At 37.8% G+C, this 24,848-nt stretch overlaps 1 protein-coding gene across 1 annotated transcript in view; it reads left to right on the top strand.

Annotated features, from left to right (window-relative positions):
* The window catches only part of CC2D2A (coiled-coil and C2 domain containing 2A), a 135,461-nt gene extending 112,000 nt beyond the window's left edge, over positions 1 to 23,461 (top strand). Inside the window, exons 30-37 of the mRNA XM_082653861.1 lie at positions 5,302 to 5,505; positions 10,027 to 10,116; positions 11,811 to 11,924; positions 14,789 to 14,923; positions 19,504 to 19,626; positions 20,877 to 20,935; positions 21,760 to 21,937; positions 23,199 to 23,461. Of these exons, the coding sequence (XP_082509987.1) occupies positions 5,302 to 5,505; positions 10,027 to 10,116; positions 11,811 to 11,924; positions 14,789 to 14,923; positions 19,504 to 19,626; positions 20,877 to 20,935; positions 21,760 to 21,937; positions 23,199 to 23,387 (1,092 nt within the window). The 3' untranslated portion in view covers positions 23,388 to 23,461. The remainder of the gene's footprint in view (positions 1 to 5,301; positions 5,506 to 10,026; positions 10,117 to 11,810; positions 11,925 to 14,788; positions 14,924 to 19,503; positions 19,627 to 20,876; positions 20,936 to 21,759; positions 21,938 to 23,198) is intronic.
* Positions 23,462 to 24,848: the final 1,387 nt, after the last annotated feature.

Below are 24,848 nucleotides of genomic sequence, written 5' to 3'. Positions count from 1 at the left end.
AAGCAAAACAAATATAAACAGGCTCTACTTTTAGAAGAATTTTCTCATTGGGTAGAAACTGAAATATGAAAGTAGAAAAGCAGACTGCTTTATTATCTTGACACTGACTGGCAAGCGTGATGAAATGAATTTCTAAATCTGACCTCAAGTCCCTGGTCATGTTGTATATTGAATCAATTCATAGGATCATAAAACCGGGTGACCTTCAGGGGTCACCACAGTTTATTTCAGTGCCTTCGGACAGAAACAAGTAAGTGTATGCACAAGTACTCTAATTTTGCGCAGCTCTAGAGAAAAAGAATTTCTAGAACTTCTACTTGTTAGCAACTGTTTCCCAACCTTCAGAATTGGGAGATACTTTCTTAATGTAACATACTTGTGCAGCATTGATGCATACTGCCCTTATCAGACTTGGGAGAAAGATTGATCATGACCTCTTATTATTATAAACTAATACAGTAATGACAACCACCACCAACAACAACATGTGCTGAGTTGTCACTCTGTCCAGAGCACTCTGTCAGGCATTGACATGTGTCCTCTCTCTGAATACTCACAGTTGTCTTGTATGGTGGGTCTTCAACTAGGAGATGAGGAAAATGGGGCTGAACTGTCCAAGTTCACCCCGGGGAAGTAAATGGCAGCGCTAACAATTAAACATCTGTCTGACTTTAAGTCATATATATTCAACAAATATTTACTGAGCATCTTCCGTGTGACAGGCATTTTTTAGGCACTGGGAATATAGCTGCCTAAAAAAGCAAATAAAAATTCCAAATTGTTAACTACTAAGCTACACTGCCCAAATTATTATGCTGACTCTTTATCCACTGTAATTAAGACTCAGACAGAGATGAAAAAAATGAGCACATTCCTCTGTTTCTTTTCCACTATTACAGTTTGGGTCACAGAGAAAAATACTATTTCCTATTTGCAAGGCATTTACAGGAAAACATGAAGGATTGTTGGAAAAACAAATTTATGAAATTCAAATTAACCTTATATGCTAGCCTTTGTCACTAAAGCTGTGACAAATACGTTCTCCAAAAATCATGTTAGAATATATACATTTCAAAATATTTCTAGAAAGGGAAACATGTTTGGAATGCTTTTCTTCATGTACAAACTCAAGAGAAAGTCAAAAAGCATGTTTACACAGAAAAATGCTCCCAGAGAAAAGATGATTTTGCTAGTTCTATGTATTCTTAACAGAAGCAAAAGTGGTCAGTTAGTACTCCACCTGGAGGTGAGCTTCCAAACCACGAGAGAGCAGTCTGTGACTGGGGCTGAAAAGCTGAAAAGCTGAAAACCAGAGGTGCCTTTGTACTTGGCCTTCTTCCCAGGCACTGACCTCCTCCTGCAGAAGTTTTAAGGGTCCTATGGCCTGCCTTCCTTAAAATGAGATATCAAGGCTGTCAGTGCTGCCTTTGGTGGCTTTTCACTGCCCCACTGTGGCTGTATGTGGCATTTCTCTCAGACCTCCAAAATGAGGGCGTAAGAAAAACCCCTGTGGAAGGCAGACTCTGCTGCTCCTTGATAAGGAAGCCTTGTGCACTGACAGGATCCTGGCATCCTAAACACAAAGTGGCAGAAAGGAGAGAGAAGCTCTTGCCCTAAATAGTAGGGACCACAACCTGGAATTGTTTTTCCACTTAACAGCAACTGCCAGGATTAGCCCATTAGAGCCTCCCCTCCACTATCATCCCATGCTGAACCATTCCATATGATTTTTTAAAGATATTTACTCATGGAACTGTCTAAAAAATCAGTAGCAACTCCTGAAACTCTTAACATCCCCTACTTTACTCTGTCTTGATAAAAACAAAAGTTTTTTAAAATAGATTATGTCTGTTAATGAAGTCTTCCTCTTATTCCTTCTCTTTTTTCTTTCTTGCTTCTGATAGATGAGTGACATGCTTAAAAAGGTACCAAGCATTTTGTTTTACTATTCATCAGCCAATAGTTATTAGGCTTTAATTACCTGCTTCTGTCCTCTGCCACCTTATGGAAGCTGCTGGGTCCTAATGTATGTGTGATCCCTTGGCAATGAACTACAGATGTCTGCAGTTCATGAAGAATAACTACCTTTGTCTTTTGGCTCATTTCATTTTGTCAGAAAGTTTCTTATTTAGCTCTGAATCAGGAAGTCACATGTCTGAATGTCACCTGCATACTGGGAGCTACCTCCACTGTTTCCACATCCGTAAAATCCATGAGCTGCTTCTTACAGAAACAGTGTGGCTGGGACAATTATTTCTGGTCAGTGGAGCTGCCACAGTGTAGGTATTCAAAGGGAAAATAAACCCATTCAGTTTTCTGTAAATATTTACATTAACCTAGAAGTTAAAGAATTGAGCCAATTAAGAATCTTCCAAATTTCATGTTGAATCAAATTGTGAATTTGTCAGTTCCATCTTTATTTGTTTCATAATAAACGACCCAAATCCTTTTCATATTTAACTTTTGCTTGGCACTTCTTAGATTACCAACATGGCATACTACCCTTAAATTACTGTTTCAATCCATTAAATGGCATCCTTGTGGTCTAAACAAGTATTAATGACCATTAATAGATACCTATTAAATGCTTACATTATGCATGCTCAGTGCAGAGAAGAACACAAAATGATTGAAACATGGGCCCTGCTCCCAAGAAGCACTAACTACAGAGTCAAAATACACAGCAGAACATCCAGGTCCAAGAACAAGTTTTATACATATTTTTTTCAATTTGGAAGCAGTCAGTACTGATTGAAGATTTTTACTGTTCTTTCTGGACACTGCCTATAGCTGCCTCTCTTTAATGCTTCCATAGCATATGGTGTCTATCCCTATAGGATCTCTGGTCAAGTGTTTCAAGCACCTGATGGCTTATTAATGTTCTCCTCCAGACTAGAAGTTTCTTGAGGGGTCTGTTTCATATACATTCATCCAGACTGCCTAGAACCCTTTAGACTTTCAGCAAACGTTTTTTAAATAATTGGATGCAGGTGTAAATTAATGAGTTTAAAGGAAACAGGGATGACTTCAAAAGAGTGCTTTTCTTCACACCACCCTTGTTTCATAATTCTCAGTCTTTCTAAAGTTACAATTATTTATACCCTAGAGTCTGTATACATCCATACCAAAGTCTTGTAAGCTCACCTTTTTCATTTATTTATGTCTTCATCATAACACCTATTCGGTAGCTACCGTGTCTTGGCACTGTGCTGAGTAGGTGGTTATGATGACGACGATGATGATAATGTTAGGATTCAGATGTCAGGGCACATCCCAGGAGGCTTTTGGAAATGCCTCCATCCTATCTATCCGCCACAACCACTACCTCAATTTCTTAGGATACAGCAATCAAATTAGAAACAGGAGCCACAGTCCAGCTCCAATATAAGAGAAGCCAAGAACAATTCAGTATACTAGATCCTACTAAAAGTCATAAAAAAGTAATGGGATGTTCTCTGTGCTCTCATTCATTCATTCAACAACATTCGTTAAACACTTACCATGTGCCTACTATGTACTATGTACTATGTACTATGTGTGTAGTATCCTCGACACTGAAGGTAAAAAACTAGATCAAAACAAAATCCCTGACTTCAAGAATCTTACTTTATGAGGGAGACAGAGTAAACAAATATATCAGCAGTTTTAAATGCTAAAATAAGTAAAGCAGAGTATGAAGGGGATATCTAGATGTATTTCCCTCCTCGAAAACAAACAAACAAAACTTTCAAGCACTACCTAGAATGTAAATCTTACCTAAAAATTGATTTTCTAATAAAAGTTTGAGTTTGTCTTAAAATCCTTTGAAATGTAAGCAACCATACATACATTTTTATACTAAACAACAAAAACCTTGTAAAAACATTTAAATATCTGCTTTTTTCCATGCTACGTTTCAACAATGGCTTGAAGGAAAAAATGACACCCTATGTCCAGAGACAATTGAAATCTGTTTTGTTTCAGCTGCTTTGAGTTGGACATATATACACTACCAAACGTAAAATAGATAGCTAGTGGGAAGCAGCCACATAGCACAGGGAGATCAGCTCGGTGGTTTGTGACCACCTAGAGGGGTGGGATAGGGAGGGTGGGAGGGAGGGAGACGAAAGAGGGAGGAGATATGGGAACATATGTATATGTATAGCTGATTCACTTTGTTATAAAGCAGAAACTAACATACCATTGTTAAGCAATTATACTCCAATAAAGATGTTAAAAACAGGGGCTTCCCTGGTGGCACAGTGGTTGAGAGTCCGCCTGCCGATGCAGGGGACACGGGTTCCTGCCCCGGTCCGGGAAGATCCCACATGCGGCGGAGCGGCTGGACCCGTGAGCCATGGCCGCTGAGCCTGCGCATCCGGAGCCCGTGCTCTGCAACGGCAGAGGCCACAACAGTGAGAGGCCCGTGTACAGCAAAAAAAAAAAAAAAAAGATGTTAAAAACAAAACAAAAAAAGTCTGGGAATTGGCTCATCTTGCATCAGAGAACCACTTAAAAAAACTACTATACATTTGATGGTTCGAGTTCTGCTTCCTTTTACCTTGAGACCCATTACTATTATTTAGTATGTTGGTTATGGATTTAAAACTTTTTAATACATCCATATATACTTGTAAATTTGTGGTCCTTTTAACATGAGTTGCTTTACCTTTGCATTTGAAATGTTTGATTTCTGAGCCCTCTCCCCTCTAAAACCAACATCAAAATACACATAAAACTATTGCTTGGTCTCATCAATCAGAAGTAGTACATCATAGTTTAATTTTTATCTGTTGCTTTATTAATCCAATAATTTCCATATGGCTGCTTGCCTGTTGACTACTTTCTTTCAATGCTGGTGAATATATATATATATATATATTTTTTTTTTTTTTTTTTTTTTTTGCGGTACGCAGGCCTCTCACTGTTGTGGCCTCTCCCGTCGCGGAGCACAGGCTCCAGACGCACAGGCTCAGCAGCCATGGCTCACGGGCCCAGCCGCTCCATGGCATGTGGGATCTTCCCGGACCGGGGCACAAACCTGTGTCCCCTGCATCGGCAGGCGGACTCTCAACCACTGTGCCACCAGGAAGCCCTGGTGAATATATTTTAAGTGTTTAATGAATCCATCTAATTTTTAAATTATAAATATAATTAAATAAAGCTTCAGGAACACTGGGGCCTGACAATTTTGTAGGGGGGGGTCACTAAATCATACTTCCTGAAGCACACATTGAGTTCATGTTGACTGTGGGATCTGAACAGGTTCTACTGTATCTCCTGTAATGATATACAAACAACATGGAGTCTTTATTTTTGAAGTTTGATTCTCAGGAAGATGAGAAATTGCTTCAAGCGACTGAGAAGTTTCAAGCTGAATGTGCCTTAAAGTTTCCAAATCGTCAGTGCCTTACAAGAGTGGTTGACATTAGTGGGAAAACCGTCTTCATTACTCGTTATCTCAAGCCTTTAAATCCTCCTCAGGAGCTCCTTAACACTCACCCCAACAATCCCCAGGCAACCGCAGTAAGTATTTCACAGCCAATCGGTGTTGATGCTAAAAAGGTTTTAAAGTTTCAATATATTGCCCTCTTAATTAACACATTTCATAGTACCTAGGATAGTAACTAGATCAAGATCATTAATGATTAAAGTAATGATTAAAACTCCTTTAGTACCATGAGGCTTACTTTCTTTAGAAAAGTCTGAAGGTACCAGTGAGGATAATAATCCTTAGTCCATTCTTTCAGGGAACAATTAATTATTGAGTGCTTACTGTGTCCCTGACATTACATTGGGTGCTGGAAAACTAAAATTTGGAAGATGCTCTACACTTTCACAATGTCTTATACAAACATGTTTTCATTATGTATTCTCTATAACTTTGCTAGAATTGGAACCTAGGCCTCTGACTTAGAACTCGTGCACCTTCTGTTATACCAAGATAACTACTCAATATTATATTTAATGCTGTAAGCATCATTAAATTCAAATTAAGCAAAAATTGTTTCCAAGCTTTAAGTATGTACAAGCATGTAGGCCATCCCCGTAAAGCACATCCATACCAGGCCATTAAATAATCATGCATCATTCTCTGCCTGCAAAGCACCATACCCGTCGCAATCTCACACGAACAGGACTGTATGCTGAATGGGCTATTCTTAAGTGGACACAGTAACCCATAACTGTCTTTGGCGAGTGGATAGTATAGAGAGTAATTGCTGCTAATAAGTCATTAATTTAGTAATTTAGGAACAGGGTAATGATATGCCTATTTGCAGATATAGATATATATTTAAAAAAACAAATAAACATTGTGTTCTACATTACATTTACTTTTAATAATCAAATTTTTATTAAAAACCTTAACAGGGACTTCTATTCTCTCTAGCAGAGTAGATATGCAGAAAACTTCTCCCAGTAGAGAACACTTAAGAGTGATGAATAAAATATTTAAAACATGTTTTAAATCATGACTGAAATGGAAATAAGATGAGGAGGAAAACCCAGAGACAGGAAACAACAGGAAAGTAAGACTCCACAAGGGTGAGGGCTTGAAATAGTGTTTGCTCTGGGGTCACCCGTAATTCCTAATGCCAAGAGATGGGTTTCAATGGGCCTCAAGGTTGCTGGAGATGGAAGGTAATGCATGGTGCTGGAGCATTGCGTTAGAGACTCAGCCACGGAGCTGGGACCCTTTAAGTGTAAACTCACTGGTAGGTAAACTAGGAAATACTCTGCCCTGCAGAAGACAACCTGCCTGTCTCAGCCTTGACTCTGGATGGAAGAGAAAAAAAAAACGTCTCTCCTAAGAATTCCTAATCACTAAGCTGTACTTATTCACACTTGGGACTGAAATTTACACTACCTGTAGGACCCCAAAAAACTTCAATCGAAATTTAATTTCAAGAATTCCCTGTTGGTAATGCCCCTAAGTCCCTGTCAAAGCAAACCCAAATTCTTCTAGGAGAACATCCTTTAAACACAGTCTCAAAAAAATTCCATAGAAAAAGTTCCAAGCAACATGAACATATACAGATCATCAATGAAGAAATAAGTCACTATGAAGAAGCTAAGTTAGCAGAAACAACATTCTGCAGAATCGGGACACAAATTACCAGATTCAGAATATAAAATAGGTATGTTTAATAAGTTTAAGAAATCTAGGGAATTGAAAATATAACAAAAGGACAATAGACTATTAGAACTGACACACAGCGTGTTAAAAGTACTACATGGAACTTGTAGAAATAAAGAATAGTTAAAATTAGAAACTGAACAAACAGTTTAAACCTAACGTCAAATATAGTTGAATACAGAGTTAAATTAAATACAGTTAAATACAGAGATAATTCATGAATATACAGGCAAAGAAACTACTTGGAGTATAGCACAGAAACAGAAAAAAATGGAAGACATAAAGGAATGGTTAAGAGACATGGAGGATAGAGGGAGGAGGACCAAACTGTGTTTAAAAGAAGAAAAGCAATATTCAAAGAGATAGAGCTGAGAATTTTCAAGATCTGATGAAAGACAACAATGGTTCAGAAAGCCCGATGAATCCCACACAAGATAAATAAAATGAAATTAAACTCCAGGTGTATAATAGGGAACAAAAAAAACAAAGATGATCTTTAAAGTTGCTAGAGAGAAAGTGCAGATTATCTAAAAAGGAACAGTAATTAAACTAACAGGTTTTTTAGCTGCACAAATGAAAGCCAGAAATGGAATGACATCTTCAAAAGACTAAAAGAAAACAGTCATCAAACTAGTAATTTATAACCAGTGAAACTATCTTTCACACAAACATTGGGAGAATTTACAACCAAAAGATTCTCACTTAAAGAATTTCTAAAAAATATAAAGAGAAGGAAGGTTCTCAGAAAATCCTAGATGCAACACATAATGATAGGTAAAGAAAATGGGAAATTAGTGAATAAATCAACAAGCATTGTCTTCACAGTAATAATAAAATCAATGTGGTTGAAAAATCAAGATAAAACAAAAATCCTGAAAAAAAATGTATATGTCAGGACAGGATCTATGAGAGTATTTTAATGCCCTTGTATATTTTCCAAGATGAGGGCAAAGATATTTATTAACTTTAGAGTTTTAAGTTAAATATTCATACTGGAACTTCTAGATTAACAACTTAAAAGAATCTTAAAAAGTGAGTATAACTTCCAAACCAGCAGGAGATAAAATAACAAAAGGGGGTAAAGAGAGTACGGAGGGGAAAAAACATAGAAAAAATTGTAGAAAAATAAATAAAAAGCACAGAATAAGGTAGTAGAAATAGTCTAAATATTTACCAATAATCACAATCAAAGTGAAGGGATTAAACTTTCCAGTTAAAAGACAAAGACTGTAAAACTAGATTTTTAAAACAGCTTGTAGTGGAACTTGGCAAGCTGATTCTAATATTTATGCAGCAGTGCAAAGGGCAAAAAAATAGCAAAGACGATCCTGAAGAGAAAGAAGAACTCAGTGGGAAGATCTGCCACGTCATATCCAGATACTTATGAGACTGTAGTAATTAAGGTAAAATGGTATTGAGCACAAATAACAAAGAGAAAAATGGAAGAGAATTTAAAAATCCAGAATTGGTCTACTCAAATATTAACCCACTCAAACTTGATATATGACAAAGCTGGCACTGGAAATTAGTAAAAATTGACTATTACATAAATTGTATTGGGATCAGTGATTTTACACATGGAAAAAAAAATAGATTCCTGCTGCACACCATTCAACAAATAGATTGAGGACTTAAATATGAGAGGCATTTTTATCTTTATGACCTGAGGTAGGAAGTTCCTTAAAAAAGCCAGAAAAAAGCACTACAGTAAGTCCACTACATACGAATCTTCAAGTTGCAAACTTTCAAAGGTGTGAACATGCATCTGGTTCCAGCAAGGAACCAGAACCTGTGTCATCAGCATCAGGCGTGAGTGAAATTGCAGCTTGCCCTCCATCTCCTATTGCTGACAATCCTTCAGCTCTACCATCTCCCACCTCCTCTCCCTCCTCCAGTCAGTAACTCTTCTGGCCTGTTCACTCGATGCCAGCCCCTGTATGCCAGCTGTTGGACTGCACTACTGTACTTTTCAAAGTACTGTACTGTAAGATTTAAAATGTTTTCTTTATTTTTTGTGTTTGTTTTTTTTTAAGTATTATGTGTGAAAACTATTATAAACCTATTACAGTACAGTACTATACAGCCAATTGTGTTAGTTTGGGTCCCTAGGCTAACTTTGTTGGACTTACGAAGAAATTGGACTTACGAACTCGCTCTCGGAATGGAACTCGTTCGTATGTAGGGGACTTACTGTAACTATAACGAGAAAGAATAAATTTGACCATATTAAAACTGAGAACTTGAGTTAGCAAAAAACAGCACAAAGGAAAAGACAAGCCACAATCAGGAGAGGACATTTACAACATATGTAATAAACAAAGGAATAGTAAATAGAATATATTTTTTAACAACTACAAATCAATTTAAAAATGTACAAAATACTTGAATACAAATTCACAGAAGTGGAAACATGAAAGGCCAATAAGCATATAAAAAGATGTTCAGCCTCCTGAGCAATTATAGAAATAATGAGTTACAACCACAGTGATGCACCCATCTTGGTTTCTAAATACTACTGCCCTCTAAAAGGAACCAGGACTTCTTAGAGAAATGGCTGCTTTCAGCACTGGGCTAGAGAAAATACAAGATGATCTTCGAGAGTCTTGTTATAAGTGGGGCGGGGGGTGGGGGGCGGGTGTGGGAAGAAGATGAGAACATTTCAAAGAGACCCAAGAGCCATTTTCTTCATCTGTAAAAGATGGATAATAACAATAATCTTCCTCGGGATGTTTGGAGAGGATTAAATGAGATAATATTAACACAACACTTAGTAAGCTCTTGTGAGCATTCGTTTCATTTTGTTCACATAAATGTTTGTGATATATGAAACTTTCTTCCAAGAAATGAGATAGACGATCCAGCTTTCTATTTTATTAGAAAAATGATTACAGCTAATTTTGTTTCAACAGGAACTGGTGGCTCGATATGTGTCTTTGATTCCTTTCTTGCCTGACACTGTTTCATTTGCTGGTATCTGTGACCTGTGGAGCACATCTGATGTAAGTAGTTCTCCCTCATAGACTTACTAGTTTGAGCTGATTTCATGGAACATTAGTAAATGGCTTGCATAATTTTAAATTGCAACACTCATTAGTTATTATAAAAATCTACACAGCCATCTGTTTAGCAGGATGAGCTAAATTCTGAGGTACTTTTTTCTTCCTGGTTCAACTTGCCCAAAGTTCAGAAATTAAACAAAATTATTAATTAAAATTAATTAAAATTATTAATTAAACAAAAAAATTAATTATTTGCGCACACACACTCGCACCCACACACACAAAACCACTTCAGATGTCTTAATGCTAATTTATCCTCTCAATGTTACCTTAACAACATCCCAATTTTATTCATAAAATAATCAAAATCACATTCTCTATTACATTTGGAAATTGCATATTCCTTAATGCATGGGCTTTGGAAATTGCATATTCCTTAATTTATGGGCTTCTAAAGGCATGTCAATATCCAGTATGTATTTCTTGGTCACCTATCACATGTCAGACACTGTACTTAGTTCTGGCTATGAGCAAAATAAAATGGCCTCTGACCTCATGGAACTTACAATCAACATATGCTACATAAACTTCCAAATGAGTCTTCAGTAGTATGAAACCAACATGTATTATCACTGGTATTCATTCTGCTTCTGGATCTCATGTTGTACTGTGTTTGCATAAAATTTAACTGCGGTATACAACTCCCTTTGAAGGATAGCTCTAAAAGGAAGAAGCTGAAGTACACTTAAAATTTCTTGCTCCCCAATATATTTTGGCAACAGAATGTTCACAATTTTAGAGATAAAATTTCCACAACCTCAAGATATCTGTAAGAAGATATACGAAGAATAGAATATAGTTCATGTGCTCTAGAGCCAGAATGGCTTCTCCACTTCCTAGGTATTGCCTCATCTCCCTGTGCCTCCACTTCCTCATCTGTAAAATGGGAAGATGAGTATCACCCTCAAAGGTTTCTTCCAGGATCAAATGAATTGATGCATGCAATGCGCTTAAAACAGTGTGGTGGCCAGGGTGGGAGGACAGGATGTGAACAGGCAGAGCACAGAGGACTTCTAGGGCAATGAAAACACACTGCATTATACTGTAATGACAGACTTGTCAAAACCCACAGAACGTACAACACCAGGAGTGAACCCTATATATAAACTATGGACTTTGGGTGATCATGGTGCGTCAGGGTAGGTTTGTCAGTTGTAACCCACGTGCCGCCTGGCGGGGGATGTTGATGGTGGAGGAGCCTGTACCTGTGGGGGGGCAAGAAAGTGCGGGGAATCTCTGTGCCTTCCTGTCAGCTTTGCTGTGAACCTAAAATTGCTCTAGAAAATAACGTCTTCACAAAGAAAAAGTGTTTCGTACACAGGGAGCTACCATATGTAAGTTCAAAGTAAAACGTGGAACTTTGAAATTTGTCTCCCACACCTCACCCCATAATTGATTCTAGAAATCATGTCATCAATGTCAGAGAAAATACCATGTCCGACTAAAAGTGCTGCGGTATTTTTTATTTTAATGAATTAACAACACAGTACCAACACTTGGAAAAATCTTTTTAAAATAGATCTTATCCTTGAAGGTACTAATTTTAACAATGACTTTTTAAAATCCTATACAGCCAATCTAGAATGAAGCGGTCAGTCAATGCAACGTAATTTTTTGTTTTTAATTTTGGTCAGCAATTTCTTGATCTCCTGGCAGGAGACGAAGAAGAGCATGCAGTATTACTGTGCAATTACTTCCTCTCCCTGGGTAAGAAGGCCTGGCTGGTGATGGGCAATGCTATTCCTGAGGTAAGATCACATAGGTTGGCTCTAACAAAGTGTCCTTGGCTAACATGGATGGCTGTGTTATGTTCCAAATCATGGACAGGGCTTATTTCACAACAATTCTTTGAGTTGCAAGGAAAGTAGCCCAGAGATTCCACAACAGGAAGAGAGAACCAGCGATAAAACATGAAGTGGCTTTCAGGGTACTCGGGCCCTGCACAATGCTTCAGGGTGTCTTTGGCAAATCAGAGCCCTTTACCACCCACAGTCCCCACCTAGCTCTGTCCTTTTAGCAAGAGCCCCCTCCCGCCCATGCTACTAAGAATTCTGATTCCCTTAGTGATCTAGTGTTATTCATGCCAAGGACCGAAGGGGATCTGAAGAAGTGCGGCAAGGACAGTCTTTCACGTCTGCTTCATCCACAGGCATCTGCTATTAACCTGGCAGGCAAAGGGCAACAAGGCAGATAACCACAGGAACAAAGAAAAGAATGTCCACAGCTATATTTTGGTATCACCATTGTTATTTTTATTAGACTGGAGATAGCGACGACTAAAATTTGTTTCCCCAGCCCACTGCAAATATCCCGAAATTTGGGGCACGTTTTGGGGGTAATTTTGGGTACAAACTTAGAAAAGTCATATGGACTGAAACAGCTTATCCAAAGAGTGTTTCAAAAAGAAGGGCTCTAGGAATCCTTAGGAATTAGACAGCACAGGTTGCTACTAGACAGGCAGTATCATATCTGAATCCTAATTCATGCTCCATCATTATCTCCCAGATAGCCTGGTACAAGGAACAGAATAATGGGCTAGGAAGTCACAAGGCCTGCCTGGGTTCAAGGTTATGCCCACGCCTCATGAGCTGTGTGACTTTAAGCAAGTCACTTCACAACTCTGAGCCTTATAATGAAAGTGGGAGAGTAAGTTTTGCCCTGCCTTCCCCAGAAGCCTATAGTGAGCATCAAATGAAATCATACATGAGAAATAAATGAATGAATAAATGTTCATTGTAAAAAGAGAATCTAATAATACATAAGTATTCTGAATTAAAAGTTAAAGTCCTTCTTCAGGCTCTAACTCCCAATCCCACCCCCTCCTTGGGTGTACTCACTGTCAAGAGTTTAGTAAGTATCCTCTCAAATTATCTTCTATTCATTTACATAATTATAAATGTATATCAAATATTAATTACTGTATTAGAAATAGAAGTAGTATTCAGATATAATCAGCCTTCTAAATACTTAAAAGGCAATCTTAACTGACTCTAAAAAGAAAATGCAGTGACTACTTATTTCCATCAATAATCATTCTTCAGCCAATCATAAGATATCTTGCCATTTGCAATAACATGGATAGACCTAGAGGGTATTATGCTAAGTGAAGTAAGTCAGAGAAAGGCAAATAGTGTATGTGGAATCTAAAAAACAAAACAAATGAACAAACATAATGAAACAAACAGTCATAGAGGGCTTCCCTAGTGGCGCAGTGGTTAAGAATCCACCTGCCAAAGCATGGGACATGCGTTCAAGCCCTGGTCCAGGAAGATCCCACAAGCCACAGAGCAACTAAGCCCGTGTGCCACAACTACTGAGCCTGTGCTCTAGAGCCCGCGACCCACAACTACTGAAGCCCGCGTGCCTAGAGCCTGTGCTCCACAACAAGAGAAGCCACTGCAGTGAGTAGCCCCAGCTCGCTGCAACTAGAGAAAACCTGTGCACTGCAATGAAGACCCAATGCAGCCAAAAATAAATTAATTTTTTAAAAAAAGGAAAAAAAAAGAAACATAGATACAGCAAAAAACACAGGTGGTTACCAGAGGGGAGGAGGGGGGAATGGAGGGGGAGATGAGGGGAATGGGGGGGAAGGAGGGGGGGAATGGGGGGAGGAGGGGGAATGGGGGGAGGGGGGAATGGGGGGAGGGGGGAATGGGGGGAGGGGGGAATGGGGGCAGGAATGAGGGGGGAGGAGAGAAATAGGTGAGGAAGATTAAGTACAAACTTTTAGTTACAAAATAAATGTTACAGGTATGAAATATACAGTGTGGGGAATATAGTCAGTAATTATGTAATATCTTTGTATGGTGACAGATGATAACTAGACTTTTCATGATGATCAGTTTGAAATGTATAGACATTATCAAATAACTATGTTGTGTACCAGAAACTAACATAGTGTTGTAGGTCAATTATACTTCAAAAACAAATTCATACAAAAGAGATCAGATTTGTGGCTATCAGAGGCAGGGGATAGGGGGAAGGGGAATTAGATAAGGTAGTCAAAAGGTACAAACCTCCAGTTATAAGATATATAAGTTCTAGGGATGCAATATACAACATAATAAAGATAATTAACACTGCTGTATGTTATAAATGAAAGTCGTTAAGAGAGTAATCCTAAGAATTCTCATCACAAGAAAAAAAATTTTTTTTCCTATTTCTTTTAATGTATCTGTATGAGATGATGGGTGTTCACTAAACCTACTGTGGTCATCGTTTCATGATGTATGGAAATCAAATCATTATGTTGTACACCTTAAACTTATACAGTGTTGTACATCAATTATATTTCAGTAAAACTGAAAAAAGAAAACCCCACAACATACCCCATTTAACTTAAAAAAAAAAAAAGATATATCAGTTGAGTAACATGACCACTATTCCTATTTGGTCACTATATCACACTAGTTGCAGATGCAAGAATTTTGCAAAAATAAACTTTTGATTTTATTAATTCAGCATAATCTAGAACTGCAAAATAATTTTCACCATTAGCCATGGGGTTTAGAAATTAGGGGTCCAATTAAAATAATGAACTGTCTATACAAATTACTCTTGACCCTAATAGCATAATTAATCGGAAACTGGTTTAATGGCTATTTTCCTTCAGGGTCCAACTGCCTATGTGCTAACTCGGGAGCAAAGTCACTATTTAATATGGAATCCCTGCAGTGGACATTGTTATGGACAATTTGATACATTCTGCCCCTTAAAAAGCGTGGGCTGTTTAATAGGTCCCGATAATGTAAGTATTACCATTTCCTCTTAAATGTGGTTGACTATTGCTTTTTTTAAATTGATCTGATTTTAATAATATTTTGTGTCAAAAAAATTTACATAAACATATATAATACCAGTTAAAGAAACGCAGTGTCAAGCACAGTGGCAGAACTGTTCTAAATAAAAACTTCTGGTTGAAATTAGTCACCTGATCTTCGAGAAGCAGAATGAGGTTAAAGAAAGAATTTAGGATTTAGATTCAGACGACCTGAGTTTGTATTCTGGCTTGTCCTGTTTTCCCTCCCAAAGTAAGAGTTTACAATGCCGAACTCATAGTGTTTTGAGAACTAAATGAGCCAAATTTATCACCTGAAAAGACTGTCTTTCTTTTCTTCCTTTTCTTTTTCTAAGAGATTCCCAGGTACCATCAGGTGATTCTGCTTGCACCCAGTTTGGGGGGCCATTTAACTATGAAGGGTACTCTATAAGGCACTGGTTAAAAACATGAGTTATGGGATCACACTGCCTGAGTTTAAATTCCAACATCATCATTTACTAGTTATGTAAGCTTAGGAAAGTTTCTTAATCTTATACAGCATCAGTTTCTTCACTGGTAAAATGAAGGTATTTGTTAGTAATTACTTTACAGAGTAGCTGTGAGAAGTAAATGAGATAATCAATGCAAAGCAGCTAACATACAGTAGCAACCCTGTGTTGGCCACTGTGACTGTGTTTATAATCATTATCTACCTGAGTGTTCTCTGAACTTTATCTGTCAGAAAAGTCATTTGAGCATATATCCCCAATATATGTATTTTTATTTATAAATTATATATGTATTTACTTATGGATCAATATATTATTTATATTACACACAGAAGAAACTCTTAAAATGAAAAGAAATAATTAGAAGATCTACTATTTCTTCTATTATGTCTGTGATGTGCACCCTACCTTGAAGACCACTGGTCTATGGGTTACTACTATAATTAGAGATAACATATGCCAAGCACTCAGCAAAGTACCTGTCTTTCATAGGTATTCAGCAAATGGTAACTATTATTAACTACAAGTGTGAAAAGAGCAGTGTAGTGTACAATTTGCATGTTATTATTTTTAATTAAAAGCAGTATCATAATCATAAATGATCTGCTAAGCTCCATCTATTAATACATGTAGAGAACCATCTTAAGGTCATATTAGTAATCAGGCAGAGTCAACAGGCATTGAAAAAGCCTACAGAGAACTCCATTCTTTGTCAAAATTATTAGTTCTCAAAACAATTACTGTATGGTTGACTAATTCACATAAAGCCCAAGTTTTGTGAGGAAGAAAGACCCCCTTTCCTACTCTTCTAACAAGACAGGCAGCAGTGGCTCATGATGCCTGCCATCCCACATGGCAGCTGCTCTGAACCTGCTCTAAGCCTCGGCCACCCTCAGGAGAGGACCTCAGGCTCGCTTTGCAGGCCTGGCACTCTGAAACCTCAACTGCCCCTGCTCTACCACACCACCTCTTTGGACTGTCAGCCTTTTTCCTCCTCCACTCCTTTGCCAAGAAGTAAGTCTCCCCCTTCCACCCATGTTTGTGTTTCTACTCCTGTTCCAACACTTGGCTCCACTAACTGTCCCAACTTGGCCTCTATATGTTTTCTCTCTCCTTCTCCATCAATAGGCTCAGAAGTCCAACAATTCTAAAACATGCTTCTCCCAACCCGGCTACAGCCTAAACTACCATTGCCCCTCCTTCCTTTCCTTCCAAAATTCTTTAAATATTAATTATATGCCCCGCTTCCACTTCCTCAGTACACTCAGACTTTAACCGCCTATAATCTAGTCCTCTTCCCTGACCATTCTACAGAGATACCCTCTGAGAAGTACCATTATCTTGCTAATGCATAAATAAATCCAATGGTTTACTCCATTCCTCACTCTCCTGTCCTTTTCTATGGCACGTGACACAACTAATCACCTCTTCATGGAAAAAAACACTTTCTCATCCTCGGTTTACTGATAAAGGACTGTTGATTTTCATTTCTCTGCAATAGTTCCCTAGGTTTCTTCCACTGGCTTTTCTTTCCACACCTTAAAAGTAGATTTTCCTGAAAATTCTACATTTAGATTTCTTGCAAAACCACACATTATTTATTATAGCTCTATCTAGTTTATCCTGGCAAAAAAAGTCATAATTCTGTCACTAGCCCCAGAATCTTTGGGTCCTGAATTTTCAACTGTTTGCTAGACACCCAGATGCTTTACCAAAATCACAAACTCAGGCCATCCACAACTTGTATCATTTCTCCTTTATCTCTAAAAAGAGCTCCTCCTCCTGGCCTTCCTACTTCTGTGGATGTCAGTTACCCCGATTCAAACCCCAGAACTGTCCTTGATTTTCCCCCTCCTTCACTTCCTCCTACTTCAATCCTTTTGATACCAACTCATATAGATTCTGCCTCTTCTGTTTCCAGGTCATATCATTATTGTTTCATCCTGCATTACTATAAGTAGCCAACTAAATAATTTGTCTCCAATTCAGTCCATTATTTGGTACACTGATACATACCTGTTACTGAATTTCAGCTTTCATCATTCAATGGCTCAAAAAGTACTGAGGGTACCTCACTGTATACAGATTTAAAAATAAATGTCTCACCTTGGATTTGAAAGCCCTATGTAACCTGACTTCTTTTTTTCCAGTGCTATTTCCCACTACTTTCTGCACATTCCCTACCCTACAGCCAAATTATAGTTCTTAAAGACCTTGCCTTCTTTAACCGACTTGCCCCTACCCCCTGCTGTCTAATCTCAAAAGAGCAAGGAATATTCCTGTTAAAATAGAAGGAAATTATGTCACTCATCTGCATAAAACACTCCAGTGGCTTCCTGGCTCACTCAACAGTCAAAGCCTCAATCTTTAAAATGGCCCACAAGGCCTTCTATGATCTGACAGCTGCCCTGCCCCCATCATCTTCTGCTGATCTCTTTCTTGCTCTAATTTGCTCACTCCTCTGAAGTCACTTTGTCTTCTTTGCTGTCCCTCAGACACACTGTGCATCTGCTATTTCCTCTGCATAGATGACCCTTCCCCTGACCAGGTATCTTCATTAATTTCTCCCTCACTCCTTCATGCTCTTTCCAGTGAAAACGTCTCTACCTACCCTAAAATTTCACCTCTTCCTGCATAGTTTTCTCCATAGCCCTTGTAAGGTTAGCTTTTGCCACAACAAAATACCAGAAACCCATCCCCAAAAGAAATGGCTTCAGACAATTATTCTCATGGATCTGAGTCAGCTGGGATGGTTCTGCTGACCTAGGCTGGGAGAGCCCTGCTTCATGCATTTTTATTCTGGGACTCAGGGCAATGACAATTGGCAGAGGCACAAGAGGGCAAGCAGGAACACACAGAGCTGCTTAAGCTTGGACACAGAAGTCACATAATGACACTGCTATCCCATTCTACTGACCAAAGTCAAGAGGCAAGGAAATACATTTCTGCCCTTTTAGTGGGAGTAACTGCCAAGTAACAGGGCAAAGGCTGTGGGTATAGGAAGGGGTGAGGAACTGGGGCCAGGGATGCAATCTACCACATCTTGTATCATCTGATATCCCATGTATTTGTTTGTTTGCACTGTCTTTTCCTTAGCTACTGCATGCTGGTAGAAACTATGTTTCATTCACAACTTTATCCACAGTGATTAGAACTGAGACTAAATATAAGGTACTTGATTATGTTGAATGGACAAATTCACCACTCATGCACACAGTTACTCAATATGCCTACCACGTGCCAACCAGGAGCTGTGCTGGATGCTAATGATACAATGGTGAATAAAGCACATGGCAAATGTCCTCAAGGCAACATCTAATAGTCTAGTGAGATAAACAACTATAAATAATGATAAATACTAACAACAGTAATAAAATAGCTAACAATTATTGAGTACTTACTATGTACCAGGCATTGTTCTAAGAGGTATAAATGTATCAACTCATTTAACGTTATCATCATCCTTATGAGGTTAAGTACGACCATCCCACTTTTATAGAGGAGGAAACTGAGGCATACGGTAATTAAACTGTCCAAAGTCACACAGTTAATAAACGTTGGAGCCAGAATTCAAATGCAAGTGGTCTGGTTCCAGAATTAATATGCTACAGTGCCTCAATAAGACAGGTGCTATCTCAGAGGTTACAGAGTGCTGTGGAAGGAAAGAGATGGACACCTACCACAATTAGGAGGCTGGGAAGAGCAAGGTTAGGAAAGGCTAGCCCGAGAAGGGAGTAGCCTTGTCTGTCTTCTTCCACAAGATTCTAAGTGTCTTATCACCAGGAACTACCTTATTTCATCAACCTACAATTAATCGTAAGGTACACCTCAACTGCAGGTATAAAAAATGTTAAAAAAAAAAATGGCTGGTGACAACTATATGATGCCACTGATCATAAAGTGCTTATCAGTCTTAAAAATCAAAATGACAAAAAAATGTGCAAGCTACATGTTCCCTTTCTGTCTCTCTCTGCTGTCTCTCTTTATATAACATACATACACACACAAATACACATACATCTGCTACCATATATGCTAATGTAGTCTTGTCTTTTTTAGATTTGGTTTAATATTCAACAATATGATTCCCCATTAAGGATGAATTTTGATGTCACCAAGCCCAAGCTATGGAAATCTTTCTTTTCAAGAAGGCTTCCATATCCTGGCCTTTCCAGTGTTCAGGTATAATTTTTTTATTAACAATTAAATGTAGATATAGAAAGTAAGGAATGTGATATCGTTATATTGGGTAGCCAGATATATTTTGACCCTTAGTTCCACTCCTAGATATTTAGTCTAGAATAATATTTCATTTTCAAAGTTAGTTAAGCCCAATAAGAAAGACCATCATATCATGAACCAGTACACAAATATGTGAACGAGTAAGTTTTGATATAGAGTCCCATGACCCAAAAGAATGCCACAAAATATATTTCATTTAATTTTTTCAATGCTGGTCTCAATTCACTAAATTAATTTCATCACTGCTATTGAAACCTGAAATCAAACTGCAGGGCATGATCCAGGAGGGGCTCATAACATTAATTTAGAGGGTCCTGGACAGTAATAGATTATAAATAGTAAGCATGAGAACTGTTTACTAAAACTTTAAATGTGATAGCTATAGATATATAGATACTGTGTGTATAATATAAAATGTATTTTTTACTGTGGATCAAACCTTTCCAAAAGAAGTTTTAAGAAAAATCACCCTAGAGAAACTCTCCCATGTATACAAGGTAACATAACAATTTTCATAGGAGCACTGTTTGCAAAAGCCTAAAACTGGAACAACAGAAGAGATAAATTATGGTATATAGTAGAATATTTTATAGTACACAAATGAATTAATATTCATGAATATTAGTAAGCACACTGAAAATATGTATCTGCTATTCTAAATATAATGTTAAGGGAGAAAAACTGGCATGTTTGCAGTATAAAATTATTACATAAATTTCAGAAAACATGCAGTACAATATATTGTTTAGGGATACATACATCTGTAGTTAAATCATAAACACATTTCACTAATTTGCCTATCTCCACTGACTATAATGTAAACACCATGAGAGCAGGGATTTTATTCACAGCTCTGTCCCCTTCACTTGTGTAAGTAAGTGCCTGGCACACAGTAGGTATTCAGTATATGTTGAATGAAAGAGTGCTAAAAAACAAATTCAGATCATGGTTACTTCTGTGACAGAAAAGGGTGATAAAACAGAGAAAGAACCACAAAGCATTATAATTTGTGATGCTTTATTTAAAGTAGGTCTTGGGTATATTTGCATCTGTTACATTATCCTCGATGTCTAACTAACTGAATGTCTGAGAGTTCATAATTTTTAAAAAAAATTTAGGAAAGGATGTATAGCTATTGAAATTAAGTGTAACTGATTTCTAAAATTCCTGAACTGTTTTTTCTTTTATAGCCAGAAGAGCTAATTTACCAGCGCACCGACAAAGTGGCTGCAGCTGAACTACAAGACAGGTCACTTGATATCCATAAATGCATATGCAGTCTGTCACTAGGAGTGTTAATATCCAACTAAACAATTTTCCACCTGGATCAATGTAAAATAATTTGGGCAATTAAACTTTAATTCATGTTTATAGATGCAAAGTACAAATGTGATCTCTAAATCCCAAGGCTCAAAAGAAGGCTTTAGCATCAGCATGGTGTGAGACATACAGCAGTGAAATCCAGCAATGATAGGTAGTTCTCCAAAAACTTTACCTCAGATTAGAGTTCAACGTCATGTTATTTATGGGTCTTGTTCAGACAATATCATAACCCTCAGCTTAAATATGCCTATTTTGTCCAATTAGTGCTTAAGTGAACTTCAGCTATTTTAAAAACCTAACACATGTACAAAGCTAGTAAGAGCCTATTTGAGCCCCAATAATACTTATAATGCTGTAAAATAGAACTTATTTCCCCAGTTTCACACGTGTGGAAACTGAGGCTCAGAGAGGTCCACATACTTGTCAAGTGTTAAAGGGGGCTTCTGAGCCCAGCCAGACCTTTCTAGTTTCAAAGCCTGTGTGCCCTTTCTACTGTCTCAGGCTGTGTGAAGAGCAGCATGTCAAGCTGCACAAAATTAAATGTGACCCTTTTTAAGGTATTATTACTAAAAAATACCAATTTACTCTCAACTGCAAATTTCAAATACAGCCTTATTTGGGATCCTAAGAACAACAAATTCCCCCCAAAAATCTTGTTTCTTCTAATAAGTTTCAGAATACTATTTTTTATTTTTGTTTACAAGGGAAAAGTCAAGTCACCAAAAAATGGAACTTATCTTTTATAAACAGGATTGAAAAAATACTAAAAGAAAAAATCATGGACTGGAGGCCTCGCCATCTGACTCGGTGGAATAGATACTGTACCTCTACTCTGCGTCACTTCTTGCCTCTATTAGAAAGAAATCATGGAGAAGATGTGGAAGACGACCACAGAGCAGAACTGCTGAAACAGCTAGGAGACTACAGGGTAAGTAGTTCATTTCAAATTGGAAATTGCTCAGTACTATGGGTTTTTGGAATCAAAATGCCTAAATTACTCCCCAAAGTACACAGACGAAGCAGCACAGACTAAAAACTGTGATTAGAAGTTCAGATCTCAAGAATGAACCTGCCATTAAAGAGCAAAATGCCTCTATAAAGCCAAAACACCACCTTTTTTTGTAGGAGGGTCCTATGAAAAATAGTATCTTTTATAAAATTGCAAGAGCATTAAATAAAATGAAAATATCTGGCTAAATCATGTTAGACTCAACTGAGCATAAAGACGAAACCAACCATTCTTGGTCAGATTTTTTTTTAAAGGATATTTTATACTAATTGCTTTTCACTGCTAAGAAAAATTCTCATTAATAGGCTTTCTCTACTGCCTGTCAGTAGTGCTGTGTGTTCACATCCTTTATCTGGATCCTAAAACCTAGAAAGTAGTCTCAAACTAAAACAGTAAGCCTCACTGGCTAAACAGTATGAAATCAAGTTGTACATTTAATTCTACTCACTGACTAAAAATTACCTTTACCTTATAAGGCTCATTTTTCAGCTGGGATGTTTTCAATTCAAGTAACAGAAAACTTACTTCAAGCAAGCTTGAACATTAACAACTTATGGGCTTATTTAGGTAAAAGTTAGGGGTGAGTAGCTATCAGGGCTATACCACATGTCTGCAAGTCTTCCCACTCTGCCCTCCTCCATGTGGCGGCATCACCCACAGGATGGCTTTTCTTGTGGTAGCAAATGGCTGGAATAGTTCCCAGCAGGACTCACATCTGCACACATATTGCTCTGAGCAGGAAAGAGCATCTGCGTGCCACTATCCCTTTCAAGTTTCCTAGATTATACATTCTTTTCTGTAGATCAACACTGAGGCCAAAGGGATAGAAGGTATTAACTTAACCTAGGTGCCTGGAATTGCACGGGTTTCTATGCAAACTTGGGGCTATTAGGAAGAAAGAAGGAAACAGTGGAGAGTGGCTGGGTGACTAACAGGTGTCTTAAACACCAAGTCAGTATGTTAGCAACTAAAACAAAAATCGACATTTAGCCTCTCTCCATTTTCTATATTGCTAATATATAGCTGGACAGGAAAACAAAACTAAATAAATGACTTTAAGATCCAAAAGGAAGACTTCCTATTACGAATATTAAGAACTGTACGTACTTACGTAGGGAAAAAATACAGTGAAAACTTCACGTTCACTAATGACTAAAAATTTTGTTTTGCTTTCCTTCAGTTCTCTGGATTTCCCCTTCACATGCCATACTCTGAAGTGAAGCCTTTAATTGAAGCTGTGTATAGCACTGGAGTACATAATACTGATGCGCCTAATGTTGAATTTGCTTTAGCTGTATATATCCACCCATATCCCAAAAATGTTTTGTCTGTTTGGATCTATGTTGCCTCCCTTATACGCAACAGATAATTTTTTCATTGTATGTTTTATATCATGTAAAAATGATAATTAAGATATGAGAATATTTTTTAAGTGCTCTTGATCTAAGGGAAGAAAATACAAATAATGAAATAAAATTATCATTATTTTCAAAATATGCAAAATAAGTTTTTATTTAGTAGTCTGCCTTGTCTCTGCCACTTTGACCCTAAATTCAACTGTGACAACTCAAGAGTTCCCGCTTACCCTATGAGCTTTATTCCTCTATGCTTTTGTACCTGCTCACCTCCTATCTAAAATGCTCTTCTTCTTTGCCAGTAAGACATCCCATGCTCTTAGACTGGAAGAATATTGTTAAAATGGCCATACTACCCAAAGCAATCTATGGATTTAATGTGATCCCTATCAAATTACCCATGACATTTTTCATAGAACTAGAACAAATAATCCTAAAATTTATATGGAACCACAGAAGATCCAGAATTGCCAAAGCAATCCTGAGGAAACTGAACAAAGCAGGAGGTGTAATCCTCCCAGACTTCAGAAAATACTACAAAGCTACAGTAATCAAAACAGCATGGTAGGGGCTTCCCTGGTGGCGCAGTGGTTGAGAGTCCACCTGCTGATGAAGGGGATATGGGTTCGTGCCCCGGTCCGGGAAGATCCCACATGCCGCGAAGAGGCTAGTCCTGTGAGCCATGGCCGCTGAGCCTGCGCGTCCAGAGCCTGTGTTCCTCCACGGAGGAGGACACAACAGTGAGAGGCCCGCGTAACACACAAAAAAATTAAAAAATAGCTATTAAAAAAAAACAGCATGGTATTGGCACAAAAACAAGACACATAGATAGAATAGAGAGACCAGAAATAAACCCATACACCTATGGTCAATTGATCTTTGAAAAAGGAGACAAAAATATACAATGGAGAAAAGACAGTCTCTTCAGCAAGTGGATGCTGGGAAAGCTGGACAGCCACATGTAAATCAATGAAGTTAGAACCCTCCCTCACACCATACACAAAAATAAACTCAAAATGGCTTAAAGACTTAAATGTAAGTCGTAATACCACAAAACTCCTGGAAGAGAACATAGGCAAAACATTCTCTGATAGGAATCACAGCAATTTTTTCTTAGATCAGTCGCCCAAGGCAAAAGAAATAAAATAATAAACAAATGGGGCGTAATCAAACTTATAAGATTCTGCACAGCAAAGGAAACCATAAACAAAACAAAATGACTACCTATGGACTGTAAGAAAACATCTGCAAATGGCGCAACCAACAAGGGCTTAATTTCCAAAATATACAAACAGCTCATACAACTCAATATCAAAAAAACAACACAATCAAAAAATGCGAAGACCTAAATAGACATTTCTCCAAAGACATGCAGATGGCCAACAGGCACACGAGATGCTCAATATCACTAATTATTAGAGAAATGCAAATCGAAACTACAATGAGATATCACCTCGCACCGGTCAGAATGGCCA

The sequence above is a fragment of the Grampus griseus genome (genome assembly GCF_964374135.1).
Source record: "Grampus griseus genome assembly, chromosome: 4".
Taxonomy (NCBI): Eukaryota; Metazoa; Chordata; class Mammalia; order Artiodactyla; family Delphinidae; genus Grampus; species Grampus griseus.
This window is presented reverse-complemented; position numbering and strand designations above follow the sequence as displayed.